Here is a 21,254-nt window from a genome sequence, read left to right as displayed (position 1 = left end):
TGAGACATTTACACTTTAACTACTTGCCGACCGCCCACAGCCGATGGGCGGCAGCAAAGTGGACGCCGAAAGGACCCGCAATACGCCCAAGGGCGTTGCGTCCTTTCGGCATGCTGGGGGAGCGATCGCGTCATTGATGACGCACGCTTCCCCCGGCAACTGGCTCCGCCCACCTGCGACAACAACCCGCCGGCCGTTCGGAAGCGCCGGCGGGTTGTTAACCCCACGATCGCCGCTACAAAGTGTATAATACGCTTTGTAATGTATACAAAGTGTATTATAAAGGCTGCCTCCTGCCCTAGTGGTCCCAGTGTCCGAGGGACCACCAGGGCAGGCTGCAGCCACCCTAGTCTGCACCCAAGCACACTGATCTCCCCCCCCCCTGCCCCCGATCGCCCACAACACCCCTCAGACCCCCCCTGCCCACCTCCCAGACCACTGTTTACACCCAATCACTCCCCTAATCACCCAACAATCACCCCCTGTCACTATCTGTCAATGCTATTTTTTTTATTAGGTCCCTAACTGCACCCTGCTCCCCCCTGATCACCCCCACCCCTCAGATTCTCCCCAGACCCCCCCCCCCCCAAGACCCCCTGTGTACTGTATGCATCTATCCCCCCTGATCACCTGTCAATCACCCATCAATTACCCCCTGTCACTGCCACCCATCAATCAGCCCCTAACTTGCCCCTTGCGAGCAATCTGATCACCCACCCACACCATCAGATCGCCCGCAAACCTGCCGTCAGATCACCTCCCAAGTGCATTGTTTACATCTGGTCTCTACCCTAAACACCCACTAATTACCCATCAATCACCCCCTATCACCACCTGTCACTGTTACCCATCAGATAAGACTCTAATCTGCCCCTTGCGGGCACCCAATCAACAGCCCACACGCTCAGATTGCCCTCAGACCCCTCCCCCCCCTTATCAATTCGCCAGTGCATTATTTACATCTGTTCTTCCCTGTAATAACCCACTGATCACCTGTCAATCACCCATCAATCACCCCCTGTCACTGCCACCCATCAATCAGCCCCTAACCTGCCCCTTGCGGGCAATCTGATCACCCACCCACACCATCAGATCGCCCGCAAACCCGCCGTCAGATCATCTCCCAAGTGCATTGTTTACATCTGTTCTCTCCTCTAAACACCCACTAATTACCCATCAATCACCACCTATCACCACCTGTCACTGTTACCCATCAGATTAGACCCCTATCTGCCCCTAGGGCACTAAATCACCCGCCCACACCCTCAGACCCCAGCCCTGATCCCCTCGCCAGTGCATTGCTTGCATCTATTCCCCCCTCAGATTGCCCTCAGACCCCCCTTATCAATTCGCCAGTGCATTATTTACATCTGTTCTTCCCTGTAATAACTCACTGATCACCTGTCAATCACCCCCTGTCACTGCCACCCATCAATCACCCCCTGTCACTGCCACCCATCAATCAGCCCCTAACCTGCCCCTTGCAGGCAATCTGATCACCCACACCATCAGATCGCCTGCAGACCCGCCATCAGATCACCTCCCAAGTGCATTGCTTACATCTGTTCTCTCCTCTAAATACCCACTAATTACCCATCAATCACCCCCTGTCACCACCTGTCACTGCTGCCCATCAGATTAGACCCCTATCTGCCCCTAGGGCACCCAATCACCCGCCCACACCCTCAGACCCCAGCCCTGATCCCCTCGCCAGTGCATTGCTTGCATCTATTCCCCCCACTAATCACACCTTGAGACACCCATCAATCACCTCCTGTCACCACCTGTCACCCCCTAGCACACCTACCCATCAGATCAGGCCCTAATTTGCCCCGTGTGGGCTCCTGATCACTCGGCCAAACCCTCAGATCCCCCGCAGATCCCCTTCCGATCACCTCCCCAGTGCATTGATTGCATCTATTTTCCCCTCTAACCGCCCCCTGAGACACCCATCAATCACCTCCTGTCACCCCCCTAGCACTCCTATCCATCAGATCAGGCCCAAAACATCCTGTCATCTAAGAGGCCACCCTGCTTATGACCGGTTCCACAAAATTCGCCCCCTCATAGACCACCTGTCATCAAAATTTGCAGATGCTTATACCCCTGAACAGTCATTTTGAGACATTTGGTTTCCAGACTACTCACGGTTTTGGGCCTGTAAAATGCCAGGGCGGTATAGGAACCCCACAAGTGACCCCTTTTTAGAAAAAAGACACCCCAATGTATTCTGTTAGGTGTATGACAAGTTCATAGAAGATTTGATCTTTTGTCAAAAGTTAGCGGAAATTGATTTGAATTGTTTTTTTTTTTCCACAAAGTGTAAATTTCCGCTAACTTGTGTCAAAAAAAAATTCTATTAACTCACCATACTCCTAACCAGGGCCGGGCTGAGGCAGAGGTGAGAGAGGCTCCAGCCTCAGGGCGCAGTGTAGGAGGAGGCGCACAACTCTCTCAGCTATCATTCCTCTATTGTGTTTGAAGCAGAGAGAAATAAGAAAAGGGGATACATGGCAGTGAATGCAAGCCAGATAACTAGAGATTAAGGTGTAGCGGGTCCACAGGCGCCTCTTAGTCTAACAACAATCAGTGTGTGATGACTGGGGTGGGAGGGATGGAAGGGCGCACTTTGGTGTCTCAGCCTTGGGTGCTGGAGGACCTTGTCCCGGCTCTGCTCCTAACAGAATACCTTGGGGTGTCTTCTTTCTAAAATGGGGTCATTTGTGGGGTTCCTATACTGCCCTGGCATTTTAGAGGCCCTAAACCGTGAGGAGTAGTCTAGAATCCAAATGCCTCAAAATGACCTGTGAAATCCTAAAGGTACTCATTGGACGTTAGGCCCCTTAGCGCACCTAGGTTGCAAAAAAGTGTCACACATGTGGTATCGCCGTACTCAGAAGAAGTAGTATAATGTGTTTTGGAGTGTATTTTTACACATACCCATGCTGGGTGGGAGAAACCTCTCTGTAAATGGACAATTGTGTGTAAAAAAAATAAAAAAAATTGTCATTTACAGAGATATTTCTCCCACCCAGCATGGGTATGTGTAAAAATACACCACAAAACACATTATACTACTTCTCCTGAGTACAGCGGTACCACATGTGTGGCACTTTTTTACACCCTAAGTGCGCTAAGGGGCCCAAAGTCCAATGAGTACCTTTAGGATTTCACAGGTCATTTTGCGACATTTGGTTTCAAGACTACTCCTCACGGTTTAGTGCCCCTAAAATGCCAGGGCAGTATATGAACCCCACAAATGACCCCATTTTAGAATGAAGACACCCAAAGGTATTCTATTAGGAGTATGGCGAGTTCATAGAAGATTTTATTTTTTGTCACAAGTTAGCGGAAAATTACACTTTGTGAAAAAAAACAATTAAAATCAATTTCCGCTTACTTGTGACAAAAAAATAAAATCTTCTATGAACTCACCATACTCCTAACGGAATACCTTGGGGTGTCTTCTTTCTAAAATGGGGTCATTTGTGGGGTTCCTATACTGCCCTGGAATTTTAGGGGCCCTAAACCGTGAGGAGTAGTCTTGAAACCAAATGTTGCAAAATGACGTGTGAAATCCTAAAGGTACTCATTGGACTTTGGGCTCTTTAGCGCACTTAGGGTGCAAAAAAAGTGCCACACATGTGGTATCGCCGTACTCAGGAGAAGTAGTATAATGTGTTTTGGGGTGTATTTTTACACATACCCATGCTGAGTGGGAGAAATATCTCTGTAAATGGACAATTGTGTGTAAAAAAAATCAAAAAATTGTCATTTACAGAGATATTTCTCCCACCCAGCATGGGTATGTGTAAAAATACACCCCAAAACACATTATACTACTTCTCCTGAGTACGGCGATACCACATGTGTGGCACTTTTTTGCAGCCTAACTGCGCTAAGGGGCCCAAAGTCCAATGAGCACCTTTAGGTTTTACAGGAGTGCTTACAATTTAGCACCCCCAAAATGCCAGGACAGTAAACACACCCCACAAATGGCCCCATTTTGGAAAGTAGACACTTCAAGGTATTCAGAGAGAAGCATAGTGAGTCTGTGGCAGATTTCATTTTTTTTTTGTCACAAAGTGTCATTTTCCGCTAACTTGTGACAAAAAATAAAATCTTCTATGAACTCACCATACCTCTCAGTGAATACTTTGGGATGTCTTCTTTCCAAAATGGGGTCATTTGGGGGGTATTTATACTATCCTGGAATTTTAGCACCTCATGAAACATGACAGGTGGTCAGAAAAGTCAGAGATGCTTCAAAAAATGGGAAAATTCACTTTTGGCACCATAGTTTGTAAACGCTATAACTTTTACCCAAACCAATAAATATACACTGAATGGATTTGTTTTTATATCAAAGACATGTAGCACAATAAATGTGGACAAAAATGTATACAGAAATTTTACTTTATTTGAAAAATGTCAGCACAGAAAGTAAAAAAAATAATCATTTTTTTGACAAAATTCATGTCTTTTTTGATCAATATAATAAAAACTAAAACTCGCAGCAGCAATCAAATAGCACCAAAGAAAAGCTGTATTAGTGACAATAAAAAGAAGGTAAAATTCATTTAGGTGGTAGGTTGTATGACCGAGCAATAAACCGTGAAAGCTGCAGTGGTCTGAATGGAGAAAAAGGCTCTGTCCTTAAGGGGTAGAAAGACTGTGGACCTCAAGTGGTTAATCTGTGTATATGTGTATTCATGTGTGTGTATGCATCACTTTTTCTGTGTATATAAGGAGCCAAACATTAGGATTAACAAAGCAAAAAGAAACTGCTGATCTCAACATACCATATTTGCCTGCCAATCACTATCTCCATTTACACATCGATCGATGCACCACCAGAAATCATCCTCAGACTCCCCTTTCCATGCATAGACTGCAACACCTAGCAGTGAGGAAAATAGAAATGTATCCAGAAAAATGATTTGTTTAAGAAAATGCTGTACATTTCAATATCATCTTTTAATTTTTTTTATTCAAACAGAAGGTATTTGCAATCATTTAGCTTTAATTCAGCAAGTGTGGTTTCCCATGATGCAACATTTCTCAATATGCAAATCATCTCTTCATGCCCCTGAAAGCCAGGCACACACCCAGAACCGCTGGTGTATGGTGAGCCTGTATTTTATTAATTTTACAGAGCCTCATCAATCCAACATGCATACAGCTCATTTCAGACTTTCAGTACTCATCAGTGCATGGGAGGATCTGATATGGCCCTATGAGATAGAGCTTGGACCAGTACTCTGGATCCTCTATATTTCATAGAGCACCTTCAGTTATAAAGATGACACAGTACAGCTTTCATTATGGTCTGGCTGAAAACTATTGTAAACCTAAATTTGAAAACAATAAATCATAGATAACTCTGGCATAAACTAGCAACCTTTAGAGGTAGTGGAAGCAACTATTGGAGGAGGTCTCTGGTGGAGATTTGTTGTGGTTGCACGAGGAAGAGCAGTGTGGTTAGACCATGCCCCTGCTGCTCTGTATACAGATAGGGCAGCGGTAGGAATACCCATGACATGCCCAGCTCTGCCTTCCGTATTAAATTATTCACTCACCCACTGCCTCATTTACAGGTACCTGTTGTGAGGCAATGGGACTGCTCACAATTGCATATGTCCTGCCTTCCGCTTTCTCAGAATGTTGGAGTGGAGGGACCTATAGGAAGGGGATTCTAGACCCAATATTTTGACCAGCAAGTACCAGTATTCAATTGGTAGCACTTTTTTGTAGTATCCCAGGAGGGACAGGAAGTAGAGGGGCAACATGTTTGCTGTGAAGGATGGTTCATGAATACAGTCCTGCTCACTAATGAGAGCATATCTAAAACTATGCATTAACATGTTTATTCGCCTGCACCTTAATGTATATTTGATTTGTATCACTGACAAAGCCCCTAAAATGGGATGAAACATATTGGATCAGGTGTATTAGTAATGAGAGAACTGTGTACTGAAAATTTTAGCAAAAAAGGTTGGTATGGGAGATAGAGAGAGATGTGTATGTGTATGTTAAAGTCAGCTGTCTAGTTGATACTTTTTTTTTTTACAGGTGGACAGAGGACAGAGAAGCTTATTTTCATGTTGTATAATGATATAAAACCTGTGCTAAGGGCAATTGAAGTGAGAGGGATGTGGAGGCTGCCATATTTATTTCCTTTCAAAAAAATGCACATAGCCTGACTGCCCTGCTGACCCGTTGCTTCTAATACTTTTAGTCATAGACCCTGAACAAGCATGCAGATCAGGTGTTTCTGACAAAAATCTGAGACGATTAGCTGTATGCTTGTTACAAGTGTGTAATTCATACAGTACTGCAGCCAAAGGGATCAGCAGGACTGCCCGGCAGCTGGGATTGTTTAAAAGGAAAGAAACATGGCAGCCTCCATATCCATCTCACTTGTCTTTTAAAAATTCAGTACCACAAATGAATAAATTATTAACTATGCCACATTTTACATGCATATTTTGTAATGCTTAATTTTTTAAACATCATTAAAGCAGAATTTTGGTAAGGACTTACAAGACAAATACTGTAGTATAATAACTCATTTTATATAATAAAGAAAATATTCTTAAGCTAAATAAAGTTTTGTGAATTGAGCTCACTATCACCTAAAATCCAAAATACGAAGCTTGTAGAGAATAAAGAAACAAAAGGAAACCAGGAGCCCGATCTGGTGTATTATCGCTGGTTTCAAAGTTAGTATGTTCAATAAAACAAAGTTATACTCACAAGGTAGGGTTGCATCAAGAGGCAACCAATCCAAAGCAGCATGAGGGGAAATACCGTCTCCACTCGGCCTTGTGGGCGATGGGTGAAGGTTGCAGCTCCTTGAAAGTACCACCTGAGGTATTTGGAACCCCTGACAGGGGGTAGTAGGTAAACAATGTGGTGATAGGAGGCGCCCGGAGCACTTTAACATAGATTTTGAGTTTACTTGTTGAAGTGCTCCAGGTGCCTCCTATCACCTCATTGTTTAAAATCCAAAATACAGTGAATATAAACAGAACTGTGGGAGAAGACTGTACAAATATAAATCTGAATTCTGGCCTAACTCACATCCTAAATATGGCGGTAAAGGACCCACTATGCCTTTGTTATTTCGTTTCTTATTTTATCGTCTCAGTCTTAGATATCCAGCACTCTTGTGAAAGGGAACCTGATGACCACTGTTGAACATTTGTTCTCTGGACTATTTCTATCTACCCTCTGACCTGTGGTCTATCAGTGTAGAACAAGTCTCCTCGCTCTTCTTTGTTTGCAGGATGAACCATAAATCCAAAACCACCATGGTGGGTGCCGGTTTAGGCTTGAACAACAACACTCCCTGATTTTTCTCTGGAGTGCTGCAAGGACATGGGGAGACAGAGAGAAATACCAGTTTTGCAGATAAGTTGAAGTGCTTTAGTATCAGATGGAATGAAAGAAGTTATTCTACTGTAAGGGCCAAGATACACAGATGTTTTGTAGCAGCTAGAAATATCTATTGTGCCTAATTACAGGCTGCTCCTGTAGCTAGCTATAATCCAAATCTGTGTAGTGATAAAGAGCAGAAAATTACTACCTGATAACAGAAACTAAATGTGTAGCATCTGTTTTAGGTCTGTTTTCCACTGAGAAACAGGCCACAAATCTTGGGTATCTTGGGAGTTGCCTCACCTCAGTGGAAGTGTCAATGGCTTATTCACCAAAGTAACAAAACCCTTTAGGGCTGGTTCAGACGGACGTTTGCAGAGCGTTTACAGCCAGCGTTCAGGGCTTGGTGTTAAACGCTCCCATTCAAGTGAATGGGAGCGTTTGTACCAAGCTTTCAAGCGCGTTTACACAAACGCGGCGTTTGGGTCCCGATTTTCCCTGGCGTTCAAGGAGCCCCTGGAAGCTACATGTAGCTTTCAGGGGAGGTTAACCGCGACGGCTAATGTCCCTCTAGGGGAAGAAAAAACGCGACCGCATCCAAACGCACACGAACGCTGCTAAACGCGACGCCAACGAACGCAACGCCTCCAAACGTCCATCTGAACCAGCCCTTAGTTGCACTCTGTAGGAGTAGCCCCGGTCTTCACTCAGTACCACACTGGCCTCATGCAACTGCTCAAACTGGACACATGGCAACTACAAGTGCATACACTGTAATTATTTATACATGACATTACTAGACTGTGATGTCTATTGAATGTTTAACAGCTGATGGTGGTTCTTTCTGTGCTGATGAATTTGTTTTAGACTGGATTTTGGATGTGGATTGATTTATGTAATTGCGCTTCTGAGGAAGTGGCCAGTGGGCCATGAAACATGCATCCGGCATTTCTGGTTGTTCATCAAGATATCTGCTGTATTTTACCCATCGTAAAAGATTAATCTGGAATTGTTTTTGTGAGATGTAAAAAAGGTTACATTTTATGTGTTTAAGATTGTTTTATAGATTCCATTACTTTTATAGAGTTATGCAATATGAATCTGTGAATTCTACATTATATTTTACAATTTCCGGTCTGCATGTAAACTTGTTACCTGTACTGTACATCACAAACATTCTTTGGCTGATTAAATGCAGGTAAGGCATAAACTGAATTTAAAGGGGCACTATAGCAAAAATGATGCTGTTCCATTATCTCCACCATCAGTTATTTAATAGGGACAGCATACATTTCTCCATAGAGCTTGTCTTAAAAAATAGCTCCTAACACCAATCTGGATCTGGATCACTAAATCAGCTGTTCCTGACAGAGATGCGACAGCTGCCTGTTCCTTGCTCTCTCCTAACTGCTGTTGGCCTTCTATGTCACTCTGCCACAACTGATTTATAACTAGGCTCACACACCATGTTCTTTTCACATGTAGCTATAAAGTAACTAAATTAACAAACTGCTAATTAGTTACTGACTCAGCTAATTACTTTATAGCTTCATGTGAGAAGCACATGATTTGTGAGCTGAGTTATAAATCAGCTTTGGCATACTGAAGGCTGATAACAGGTAGAAAAGAGCAGGGAATGGGCAGTTGTCGCATCCTCATCAGGAACAGCTGGTTTAGTGACGCAGATCATCAGCGTAGAAGAGAAGAATTGGTGTTAGGAGCAATATTTTTTACACAAGCACTATGGAGAAATATATGCGTCCCTGTTAAATAAATTATGGTGGGGATAATGGAACAGCATATTTTTCACACTGCCCCTTTAACAAAGCAAAGAACACGAGTAATTTGTATAAGTCACATTGTAAAGTCAGAATTACTATTTAATTCTTGTGTTTATATTTTTAAATACAACCTCAATCCATTTTCAGTGGAGAGATTCAAGAAATGACAAAACAAGTCTAAAGATGCTGCCTATGACACCCAATCAGCTTTCCTATCCAGCTTGCAGTAAGAAAACTGCCTGGGGCATTTGCTCTATAGTTGTAAAGTCTATCAAAGCAAGAAAACATTTTAAAGGATTAAAGTCTAACAAAGCATGTGTTTTGTGAAATGCTAGGAGTTCAGTTACTTGTTCACATATTATTAGTAATACATGCTTGTACATGCCTTCTGAACAACCTGATAATTCCCCATTCTTGTATACTAACTCTTTACATATAATCCAGTCATGTACCTGCTTCAGCCAAAGCAGCCGCAACTTCATTCTGGGTGGAGTAGATATTGCAAGCACACCAACGGCATTGAGCTCCAAGGGCACAGAGTGTTTCAATAAGCACCTTTAGGGATATTCAAAAGAGTAATCATGAAAAAAGAAATCCCAGTCACATTTTAACTAAAAACAATGTATAATGCCTGTTTCAGTATTTTTTTGAATTATTATTATTATTTACTTAAAGAGGATTGCATTCCACAATCTTCTCTTTGCAGGTGTGCAGGATTCCCAATACCTTTGAGATGTCAAAAAGGTGCTGATGCTGATGTATTGAAGTGCAATACACAACCCAAAATCTGACTTATGCTAGACTGGCATCTCCATAGCTGTCTTTATTATTTCATGGCTGTGAGAGGCTGATATACAACGAAGATATTATGTCAGCATCAGTCGTGACAGAGGTAAACATGGAAAGCAAAGCTTGGGAATCCAACAACATTACAGAAGGTTGTCTTCTCCCTCGTCTACATATAACTATGGCTAGACAAGACAAGAGACATAACATTTATACTGTGCTTTTCTCCTGGTGGACTCAAATCGCTTTAGGGCTGCAGCCACTAAGGGCACACTCCACATGTGAAAAGGATCATTAGAAACCCTTGCCCAAAGACTCTGTTTACGTACTGGCTTGAGCCAGGATTTGAACCCTGGTCAAAGGCTCAAACTCTGTATTAAAGGGCAACATCCTTAGCCAGTACTCGATCGAACTGAGGAGTTTTGAATCAGGATGATACCATTTATTGGATAACTTAGAGATGAATAAACAGTAAGCTTTTGGCTAATAATAAGCCTTCGTCGAACTTGGTTCCTGACAAAATGAGAAAAACACATATTATATACACTGACATACAGAGGGGAAACATTTTAGCAAACATAAAAAAATGTTATTAGATGCCTTAACTGTTACTTCAGGAGGCTTTCCCAGGCATCCTGGCTAAACTGATAAGATCAACAGTTCCCTACAACATAACATAAAACAGAGTCTAGTGATGGGGGACATCGTAAATTCCGAGTTCAAATGGTGACTGGGCTGACTACATGCACCATTAATTCTAAGCTAAAGAGTATTGTGGCATTTAAAACCATCTTCCCAGCCTCCTGAAGTAACAGTTAGGGCATCTAATTACATTTTTTTTAACAGGTAAATTTTTGTTTTCTTTTTTTAATGGTATTCTCAAACACAAGAACAAAAATAACTACATACAGTAGGTCAAAGCATGGTAGAGAAGAGAAAGGAAGGGTAAGAAAGAAAGAAGAGTTCCCGAAGAGTGGTGCCCCCGAAGAACAAGTAAAGAAGGGGATGTAACAGCAGCATGACATTATATTGCAAATAATATGTCAAAACACAATCAGCATGTAATTATTCAATGTTACAGTGCAGAATATTCCATATGTACTGTTAAATAAAAAATGGACATGTTCATTGATATATTGAGTTTGAGTCCTAGATAGTTGACAAGAGTCATCAAGTTGTACTATACCATGAATTTCTTAGAGCAATATATATCTTGATTGTTTACCTGTACGTTCCAACCACCCACTGGAACTCACTAAATGTAGAACACCATTAGTTGAGTACTACGTTTAGCCGTCAGTATTAGCATATACAGTATCAGCATGGGATACATTGAGATATTATAAGTCTATCACCAAAATACACATGCAGGTAAGTTTCCCTCTATGGGGAAAGCTGGGTATAAAGCCCAACACCCAATATTTAGGCATATCAAATGTCTACCATTACACTTTTGCAATACTTATCACACCATCCGGACCAAATATTATCAAATTTATTAGAACAATTTCGACTTTTATAAGTCAGTTTACATAGTGGTAAAATTTTGTTAACTGCATTGATCCATTCCGTCCTGGAAGGTATGACAGATTGGTTCCAATGTGACAAGATTACTTTCCTGGCTATATGGCATAGTGTGAAAATCATTGCTTTTTTATGTTTAAGGCATCTAATTACATTTATTTATGTTTGCTAAAGAATGTTTCCCCTCCGTATGTCAGTATATATAAGCTGTGTTTTTCACATTTTGTCTGGAACCAAGTCCAACGAAGGCTTATTATTAGCTGGAAGCTTACTGTTTATTCATCTCTAAGTTAGCCAATAAATGGTTTCATCCTGATTCAAAACGCCTTGCTTTTACTAATGGCTAACACGGTACAATACCCCACTGCTACTACTATCCAACTGACACAGTATTTTGATCATGTGTAAAGTGCATTCCCACTTTAAATGCTTTGTAATATTGGAAAGTTCCTCTACCTAAATAATAAAACAGACCATTGACTCTACAATAAAACCTATGTATCATACTTGGAATCTAGCTGGATCTCTAACACCCAAGTTTCATTAGATAAATGTGTGTGTTAGCCACATTACTCCAGCACATTGTAGTGTATCACAAAAATAAACTTCAGTCTATTTATAAAAAGACAAAGTCTTGAAAAAAAATAATTACTGTGATACACAGAATTGTTACTGGTTCTGCTGCTGACTGCCGAAGGTCAGAGACACAGGTCATGCCATACTTTATGAACAGGCTCCTTAGATTCACTTAGACCAAGGCCAGTCATGGCATGGCTCGTAGGCAATGAGGATCTAAGAGGGTATGGCATAAAATGATCCTTTTCTCATATCCTCAATCAAGTCCTCCCCAAGTCCCCTCAGCGTTGCTAACACAGTGTCAAAATTATAATTAGCAGTGAAAATAAAAATGGAGCAAAATCGGTGTAAAATTAGTGCAAGTGTGGTGTGCCCAATCAGGATCCTTGCTCTTTGGGCATGAGCCTGGGCCGGATTCGTACTTTTTACCGCCCAAGGCCACTGTCACCAGCCGCCCCCCTCCAGTATAGGTAGCCAGATGACTCCCTTAATCCCTCCTTTTCCCACTTCCCCCCTCCCCTTTCAGTATATGTAGCCAGCTTGCCTTCACATCGCAGCAGCCATCAGTTTCAATCATTTCTCCGCTAGTCTCCAGTGACAAAGCTTCCTCTTCCCTTTTATCTCCAATGCTACCCAAGTCCATAGGTGCCCGCTGTCATGATATCGCAGCTAGTTATGATGTTGGGATAATACGGAAGCCATGTTTCATTTTTCATCTGCTGTGCATCTTTCAGAGATGGATGTAGGCCAGTCTGGCTTCCTGGAGTTCCTTATATAAATGTAAATTAACTCTGCATTCAATGGCCAGCAGGAGAAGCTACCATTGTCTGCTTCTAATTAGGAAAGAGGTAATTAGATAACGAGCCCTCTTTTGTTGCCTTGCTTTGATCTTTGTATTCATGTCAACAGCTACCTGTTGGCCAAAATACAATCTGACTAATTGAGTCTGCCAAGTTCAAAGTGGACAGGAAAAGCCTTGGAATTTACATATGACAGGAGGAAGCCTCACTCCACAATATTTTGATGTATGTACTAGACTATAGTATTACCCCAAACTTCACAAGCTAAAACAGGAACGCTTTGAAGTTGCACGTGTTAAACAGGAAATTGGATTATTCATGGACCTGGACATTGGGGTGGCCCGGGGCACAAATTTTGCTATAAAACAGCAGCTAGGACAGTCACAGATCATCTTCTCTTGGCGGTAGCGCAAAGCTAGGGAGGATCCCGAGCAAATCGGAAACGGCGTTCTCCCGCCAACCACGTTCTAACCTACGCTGGTAACATTTTTTTTATTTCCCTTTTATTTTTTGCAACTTGTCTTGTTGTGTATCCTTGTAACTTTTATTTTGTAACTTTTTACTTTGTTTTTGTAAATCTTTTGTATATATTATTTTCTGCATTGTTCCACTTTTTTCCTGGAATATTAAATCGTTATTTAATAAGTTTGACTTCTGCTGTACTAAACTAACACTCATAGCCTAGAAGGAGAGACTGCAGTGTAGCTTGCATTACAAGTCAGTGCCTGATTGTGCCGTGCTACTGTACGATTGTGTGTGTGTGGCGTTCCCGTATTCAGCCTAAAGCGCAAAGCTGACCCGAATACCAAAAATGCGGATTGCGTGCTGAACACTCGACAGCAGATTGGAAGTGTCTAGCGGCAGCTAGCGGTGGCAGTGAGAAGTGTTTGAGGGGTCACAGCTTTGGTTTTAGCTTGAGTAGGCTGCTCCCCGCTTGATCTGGTCAAACCCGCAGTCGGGAACTGTCTACGCAGGCGTGCCGCGGGGCCGGTTCCTGACACACGTCACAATGCAAACGTGGACAGAGAGCATGGTGGCCGCAGCACCTCTGCGGTCAGGCGTGTGCCTGATCTCCCTGCATTGCAGCATTTGCAAGCTTGCAAATGCTGCATAAGTTCAGCCTGCTGCATTGGTGCCCTTGCTTCTGTGGTGCCCTAGGCCATGGCCTAAAACCGGCCCTGGCATCAGCTCCTCTTTTGCTCCAATTTTCCTTGCACTATTTTTGATAAATCTTCTCCCAGTGGTCATCCAAACACCAATACTGATCCACTACCTCTTTGTATTTAATTTGCTATTTCTCCACAATGTGTCCCCAACCATCCCTCTGACTCCCGTTGCCACAAGTGCGGCTGTCACTGTATGCACATGCTGGCTTTCCCTAAATTAAATGGCAGTGAAAATAGCTTATTAATATATAATATTAATATATAATATCAAATACAATATCAGTACCTCGCAAGACTTTTTCAGCTGATAATAAATGCCATACAAGATTCAAGTAGTGAGCAGCAACATAGTGCAATATAGGGTTCCCTGCCTAAACATTCAGACACTATACAAATACCCTCTAATGCTGGTAGGAAACAGAAGCTTTTCAGATATGTGCAATCTAATGAGCTTTATATTAAAGAACACCTGAAGTGAGACTGATATAGAAGCTACCATATTTATTTCCTTTTAAACAATACCAGTTGCCTGGCATCCTGTTGATCATTCATGCATCAGTACAGTCTAAATCACCCACCTGAAACAAGCATGCGGAAAATACAGTCAAGCAAGTCGTCTGATTTGCATGCTTGTTCAGGGTGTATGGCTGAAAGTATTAGAGGCAAAAGATTAACAGAACAGCCAGGCAATGTTCATTTTTTAAAAGGTTGTTTAAAATAAATAAGGCAACTTTCATACTCCTCTCACTTCAGTTGCCCTTTAAAAATACTTTCTTTAAGCAATGACAAACCTAATATGACGTACTCACCCCAGTTTGCGCTGTAATGTGTGTACATCCCACAATCTTCGCTCCTGACAAAGGTTTCTCTCCTTGAGCCCTTTTCCTCAAGGAAACGAGAGCTGTCATTTCTGAAATTGACACAATACGAGAGGAAAATTTTAACAAACAGGAAGTGGCAGGACTTACACATTAACAGTTCCATACCTGGGGTACATTTAAAATAAAACACCAAACCCCCATTACCTTGCTCAGCAATTTCAATCTCCCTCCGACCAAATTCAGATTGCTTAATATTCTTGATGCAAAAGTCACTGCTGCCTTTTGAAGTAGTTTGTTGTTTATCTCGAGGTGACATTTCATCATCTGAACTGTCCGTGTAAGATGCAACTACAAGAATACACAAATATATATTTAATAAAAAGTGATACAATTAATCAAAAGCTGACCAGTTTACTGAAATATTTTCTCAAAAGCAACCATCGTAAAAATAATATTAAGGCCACAGCATTGTCCTCATTCACCTCAGGCAGCCCTGTCCTCGTTCACCTTAGACAGAGACAGACATCAGAAAGCAATTACACAATAAATGACAAGATATGTCATAACCAGTTACAGAACAAGTATTCCATACTTAGCTGGAAACTCACCAGAACTGTAGCTGTCTGTGGATGACTGAGAGATGGAACGTGACAGAGATCTGCGTCCCGTTTTAGTGGGAAACTTAGTGAACTCCTGCAGGTCATCCGCAAATTGAATCTGTCAGGGAAACAAATAGCATGTGAGACATACAGCGAGCCAGAACCCAGTGGACTATCACATTTATAATGCTTATATTGTGGTTTTCACACAGCCCAGTTTCCAAAAAAGCCCAGTGCTGTGTAAAATGTAAATGAAAACAGACCATGATGGTTTTCACGCAGTTTAAACCCTGTATTTAGTTGAAAAGAAGTACAGAGACAAAATATTAAAACTGAAAAATATTATTGTTTTATAACCAATATATGGTACATTCGGAACATTCCAGCAATATATTTAAAAAACTTGGGTCTGGGGGCAACCAAAAACTGGAAAAGTGGTAAAAGAAAACACCAAAATGGGTCATCTTATTGACATGGGAGACCAGGGTTCGATTCCTGGCTAGGGTCAGTATCTATTCAGTAAGAAGTCCTTGAGCAAGACTTCCTAACATTGCAGGGTGGCCCCTTGAGCTTAGTGGCTGCAGCTCTTGAGTGCTTTGAGTTCAACAGGAGAAAAGCGCTATACAAATGTTAGGATTATTATTACTTTTAAACCTGAGGTGCAAGGAATACGAGGGTGCCATGTTTATTCCAGTTGCCTGGCTGTCAAGTTGAGCTTGAACCATAAATGGCAGATGAAATTCAATGTTGAAAAATGTAAAGTCATGTATTTTGGTCATACCAATGGTCTAAAGCCTGGTCTACACGGAGCGATGTGTCTTATCAATCGAGCCGCTGATGCGGCTCGATTGATAAGATCCGACAGGTCCGATCTTGCCACGGTCAATTCCCCGCTCGTTCCCCACGAGCGGACAATAGCGGGGAATCGAGTGGAAGATAAGCGGCGCCGTCGGGGACGAGCAGGTATCGAATCCGACGCACGCGCGGACGAGCGGGGACGCGGCGGGTACATGTGGGGATGCCAGCTAATCGAGCCGCCGGATCGCTTCGTGTAGATTAGGCTTAACACCATACAAAATAAACGGAATACAGATGGGGACATCAAACTTGGAGGAGGACTTAGGAGTACTCATCGACAACAAGTTAAATAATCGTATTCAACGCCAAGCCGCTGCAGCTAAAGCTAATAAAATTTCGGGATCCATTAAAAGGAAATAAAAACTTGAGATGCCAGCATAATGTTGCCTGTTTAATTCTCTAGTAAGGCCACATTTGGAATATGGAATTCAGTTTTGGGCACCACATTACAGGAAGGATATTGCAGTTTTAGAGCAGGTGCAGAGCAACAAAATTGATACGAGGGATGGAAGATCTCACTTACCAAGAAAGGTTAGATAAACTGGGTTTATTTAGTTTATTATTATGATTATTTAGTATTTATATAGCACCAACATCTTCCGCAGCGCTGTACAGAGTATATATAGTCTTGTCACTAACTGTCCCTCGAAGGAGCTCACAATCTAGTCCCTACCATAGTCATATGCCTATATTGTGTAGTGTATGTATTGTAGTCTAGGGCCAATTTAGGGAGAAGCCAATTAACTTATCTGTATGTTTTTGGGGTGTTGGAGGAAACCGGTGTGCCCGGAGGAAAACCCATGCAGACACGGGGAGAACATATAAACTCCTGGCAGATGTTGACCCGGCTGGGATTCGAACTGGGGGCCCAGCACTGCCAGGCAAGAGCCCTAACCACTAACCCTAACCACTATGCCACTGTGCTAGAGAAAAGACGCCTTAGAGGGGATCTAATTAACATGTATAAATACATCAGAGGGCAATATAAAAGCTTGGCGGATGAGCTTTTTGTCCCTAGGCCTTCACAAAGGAGGCCTAGGGACATGATCTGCGCATGGAGGAAAAATGTTTCAGCCATTTATTTAGGAAAGGGTTCTTTACAGTAAGAGTGATTAAGATGTGGAATGCATTGCCACAGGAAGTAGTTATGGCAAATTCTATATCTGCATTTCAAGGGGGCTTAGATGCTTTCCTTGCATTGAAAGACATCCATGGCTACAATTACTAGGTAATGCCCAGTGATGTTGATCCATGGATTTTATCTGATTGCCATCTGGAGTTGGGAAGGAATTTTTTTCCCTTTTGAGGCTAACTGAACCATGCCTTGTAAGGGTTTATCGCCTTCCTCAGGCTCAACAGGGATATGTGAGAAAGCAGCCTGGTGTTGTACTTTGTTTTCTGGTTGAACTCGGTGGACATATGTCTTTTTTCAACCCAAATAACTATGTAACTATGTAGCTGTAGGGCCCAAGCACACTTCCGCACTTCTGTGCATTTTTCAGCAACAAGCATGCAGCCAGTGGATTCGGAACAGAGTGAAAGCATCTGATCTGCATACTCTTTCTGGGCCAGTAACTTAAAAGTATAAGAGGCAGAGCATCAGCACAGAAGTCAGGCAGAACAGCTACTGTTTATTAGACAATGAAGATACCAGCCTTTAGGGATGTAACTTATACAAAAATAGCATTCCTGGGAAACTTGGGACTCTATTCAATTTACTTTTCTTCTGAGTTCTCTCTCTGGAGATACATTTTAAACTTATTAATACAATAATTTGTCACCACCAATCAATAAAAAAAACACTAAGAAGAAGTTAGGGTAGTAATAACTTATTTTGATTGTTTTCTTGTTTGATTAGAGCTTAACCCTTTGGGGACCGGCTGCCTAACCCCCCTTAAGGACCAGGCGATTATGCATGGGATTGGGGGGGGGGGGTGGGTTTAGGGGGGTCAGGCAGCCGGATCCCCAGTGTGGCTGGGAAGGTGTGTGGTCCCGTGTGGCCAGGTGTCCCCCTGTAGGAGCCTCCCAGGCTCCAGCGATGAGCAGCTGTGGACCATTCCGCTCCAGTCGGCATCCGCGCTCGTACTGCCGCTCAGTTCCGGGTCGCGGCTTGATGACGTCATCAAGCCAGGACCCGGCACTGACGTCAGAGAGAGCAGGGATGCCGACCAGAGCGGAAGAGAGCGCCGAATGACGTAGGAACGGCAGGAAGGTGAGTGGCTTCTCTCCCCCCCCCCCATCACTAAACAGTGGTCACTGCGATCCGCCAGCGATCATAGTGATCACGTGATCAGAAGCCTTACGCAATGGCTTCTGATCACTGAGGGGAGATGTCAGATGACAGCCCAATCTCCCCTCTCGGGTGTGCACGATAGCGCCCTGGGAGCGGAAACAGCAGGTAGCGTAGATCCTACGCTGCATCAGGCTACAACAGCCACAAGTGCGGCATAGGATCTACAGTACGTGGTCCCCAAAGAGTTAAAATACATTTTATTGATATGGTATAAAAAACATATCCTGTGAGAAAACTCAGGAGAAAAGTTAATTGAATAGTGTCTTGAGTCTTTGCGAAGTAAAGGTAGGAAAGGGTACACCACTCTGTGGATGGCAGCCTTTATATTCCTCTCACTTCAGGTTTCTTTTAATTGGCCACAGGGCTGTAAAGATAGAAAGGGTACACCCCTCTGTGAAATACTGCACAGGCAAGTAGTGCAACAATTTAAGAATAATATTCCTCAGTGTAAAATTCCAAAGAATATGAAGATATCATAATCTCCAGTACTATGCAATACTAAGCAAGACACAAGGTTTGAAGCCAAAATTGCATGAGCATGATCTTTGGACCCTCAAAATGGTTTCACACTGCAAACTGGCGGTAGCGTTGCGGGAAGCCTGCCGAACCGCATTGCATCACCAAAAACAGGCCTTCAGGGAACACCGCGTTAGAACACAATGTTCCCTGTCTGGCCTCCAGCCAAGCAGGAAGTGACGCGCACTTGTGGTGACTTCCTGCTTCGAGTATGTGGAAGCGTAATGTAAAAATACGCTTTTGCGCATGCGTGCTGTGATGTCAACTTTTTAAAAGACACAGCGTCGCCATAGACAAACATGACTTCCAGGCCAACGCAGATTACTGCGGGTCCTGCACGGTAACATAGTTCTGCACTAGGGGTTAATTGGGCACTTTCGGCGCAGCGTACCGCAACATGGAAAGTATGAAATACACCATAGGGTTTAATTAGGCTGCAGTAGCACCAATTTTCCGCACCCTGCCAGTGTGAAAGGGCCCTTAGGCCACACTATGCTAAAACTGGGCATGGTTTTGTAGTGGAAATCACTGCATGGACCCAACAACACTTCCAAAATCCAGCAACAATGTGTGAACAAAGATCATAAGAGCATTCACTCATGCAGGTTAAAGCTCTTAACGTGCAAAAAAAAAAAAAAAAAACTATTTACAGTAAACCTGAGGCGGGGAGTGAGTTGTGTTTTACTTACCTGGGGCTGCTTTCAGGTCCCTCGGTTTCCTCCCGGTCCGCTCCGCTGTGCCCCAGACGCAGGCTACGGCCCGCGAGATCATATCCAACGTGCTCTTGTCGGATTTATACAAAGGGACCAAGTGCAGCAACAATGGGGTTGAGGAGGACATGTGAAGCCTTCCCTCTACCTAGATCTCTAACTTTTTGCCCCCCCCCCCTCCATGTACAGTATGGCCTTTATTCAATTCCCTTTTTCTCCTAGGTGATATTTTCACACCTTAGCAATAAAACGCTTTTAAGCCGCCACCAGGCAAGAAATTGCTCTGAATAATTCTGACACAACTTTTTCACCAACTTTTTATTACTTTTTTATTTTTAGAGTGCAGAAAAGTTATTTTAAACAGAAAATGAAAAATTAAATTTAAAGTGTATCTGAAGGGGAACCAATGCCAGAGTTAGATACTTACCTTAGTAGAGGGAACCCTCTGGACTATCCTCCTTTACCAATCTCCTCTGCCCCACTGATTCAGTGCTGGGACCCTCTAAACTTTTTCGACAAGGACTTGTCGAATAGTTTAGCTATGTTGTGTTCCAAACCATGTACGAGCACGGCCACACTGCGATGGCACAGGACGGCCCACGCCTGCGCAGTAGCACGCAGCCACTTGTGCATGACTTTTTCTTCCGTGCTACTGTGAAGACTGTCAGTGCACCTGCACAGTGCAACTGTGCTCATACATTCAGAGGAGCATGTCCACGAAGAATCATGAGGTTCACTGGGATCGGAGCTATAAATATCTGAATTTGCTTTTTTGTAAAAACTCACGTGTTCTCTTTAAGGCGGGAACAAACTTGCTGGAATCCACTGCAAATTTTGCATGGCTGCACTGGCCATTGAAGTCAATGGACCCGCTTAGGAAACGCAACTCGTTAGCATTCATTTGCACTTTGTATTTGCGTTTTTCCCTACAATTTAAAATTGCACAGCTTTCTGATTATTTCCGCATGGTGCATATGTTCGTAATTACAATTCATTCCTGCCACACCCAAAAAATCGTGGTACAAACACAAAAAAAAGCATGTGGAAAACGTGATCACAAATGCGGATGCACTATGACGGAAACCCAGGAATTGGGGGCAAATACGGCCCTGCAAGTGTGTTCAATGTCCAAGAGAAAAAGTGACTTGAACAAGGGCCTCTGTAGCTGACCTGAAGGATGTTTACACTCATCCATACTAAGGTTTCACTTTATTTACCTAAGTATAGGTTTGATTTAATTAAAAAGTATCTCTCTAAGGATCTTTTGTTTATATACAGGAAATGTACTGTACTGGGTGTGTTTCAGAGGAAGGAATGCTAAAGTTTTCTTTGTAGTTATGAAATAAGTCTTCCTAACAAACATTGTACGGAAGATTTTATATCAACATTGTATAGAGTAGACATTTCCTGATTTAAAGGATCGGGAAGGGAACAATTTCAGTTG

The 21,254-nt window shown here is 42.8% G+C and overlaps 1 protein-coding gene across 1 annotated transcript in view; it reads right to left on the bottom strand.

The window, feature by feature from the left end:
- The window catches only part of AHCYL1 (adenosylhomocysteinase like 1), a 92,404-nt gene that overhangs the window by 48,709 nt on the left and 22,441 nt on the right, over positions 1-21,254 (bottom strand). Inside the window, exons 2-6 of the mRNA XM_068269534.1 lie at positions 15,443-15,551; positions 15,039-15,182; positions 14,823-14,923; positions 9,614-9,716; positions 4,803-4,900 (exon numbers count right to left, since the gene is read on the bottom strand). Of these exons, the coding sequence (XP_068125635.1) occupies positions 4,803-4,900; positions 9,614-9,716; positions 14,823-14,923; positions 15,039-15,182; positions 15,443-15,551 (555 nt within the window). The remainder of the gene's footprint in view (positions 1-4,802; positions 4,901-9,613; positions 9,717-14,822; positions 14,924-15,038; positions 15,183-15,442; positions 15,552-21,254) is intronic.

This window comes from Hyperolius riggenbachi, chromosome 2 (assembly GCF_040937935.1).
Source record: "Hyperolius riggenbachi isolate aHypRig1 chromosome 2, aHypRig1.pri, whole genome shotgun sequence".
NCBI lineage: Eukaryota > Metazoa > Chordata > Amphibia > Anura > Hyperoliidae > Hyperolius > Hyperolius riggenbachi.
The sequence above is the reverse complement of the archived record's forward strand: the minus strand, read 5'-3'. Positions and strand labels throughout refer to the sequence as shown.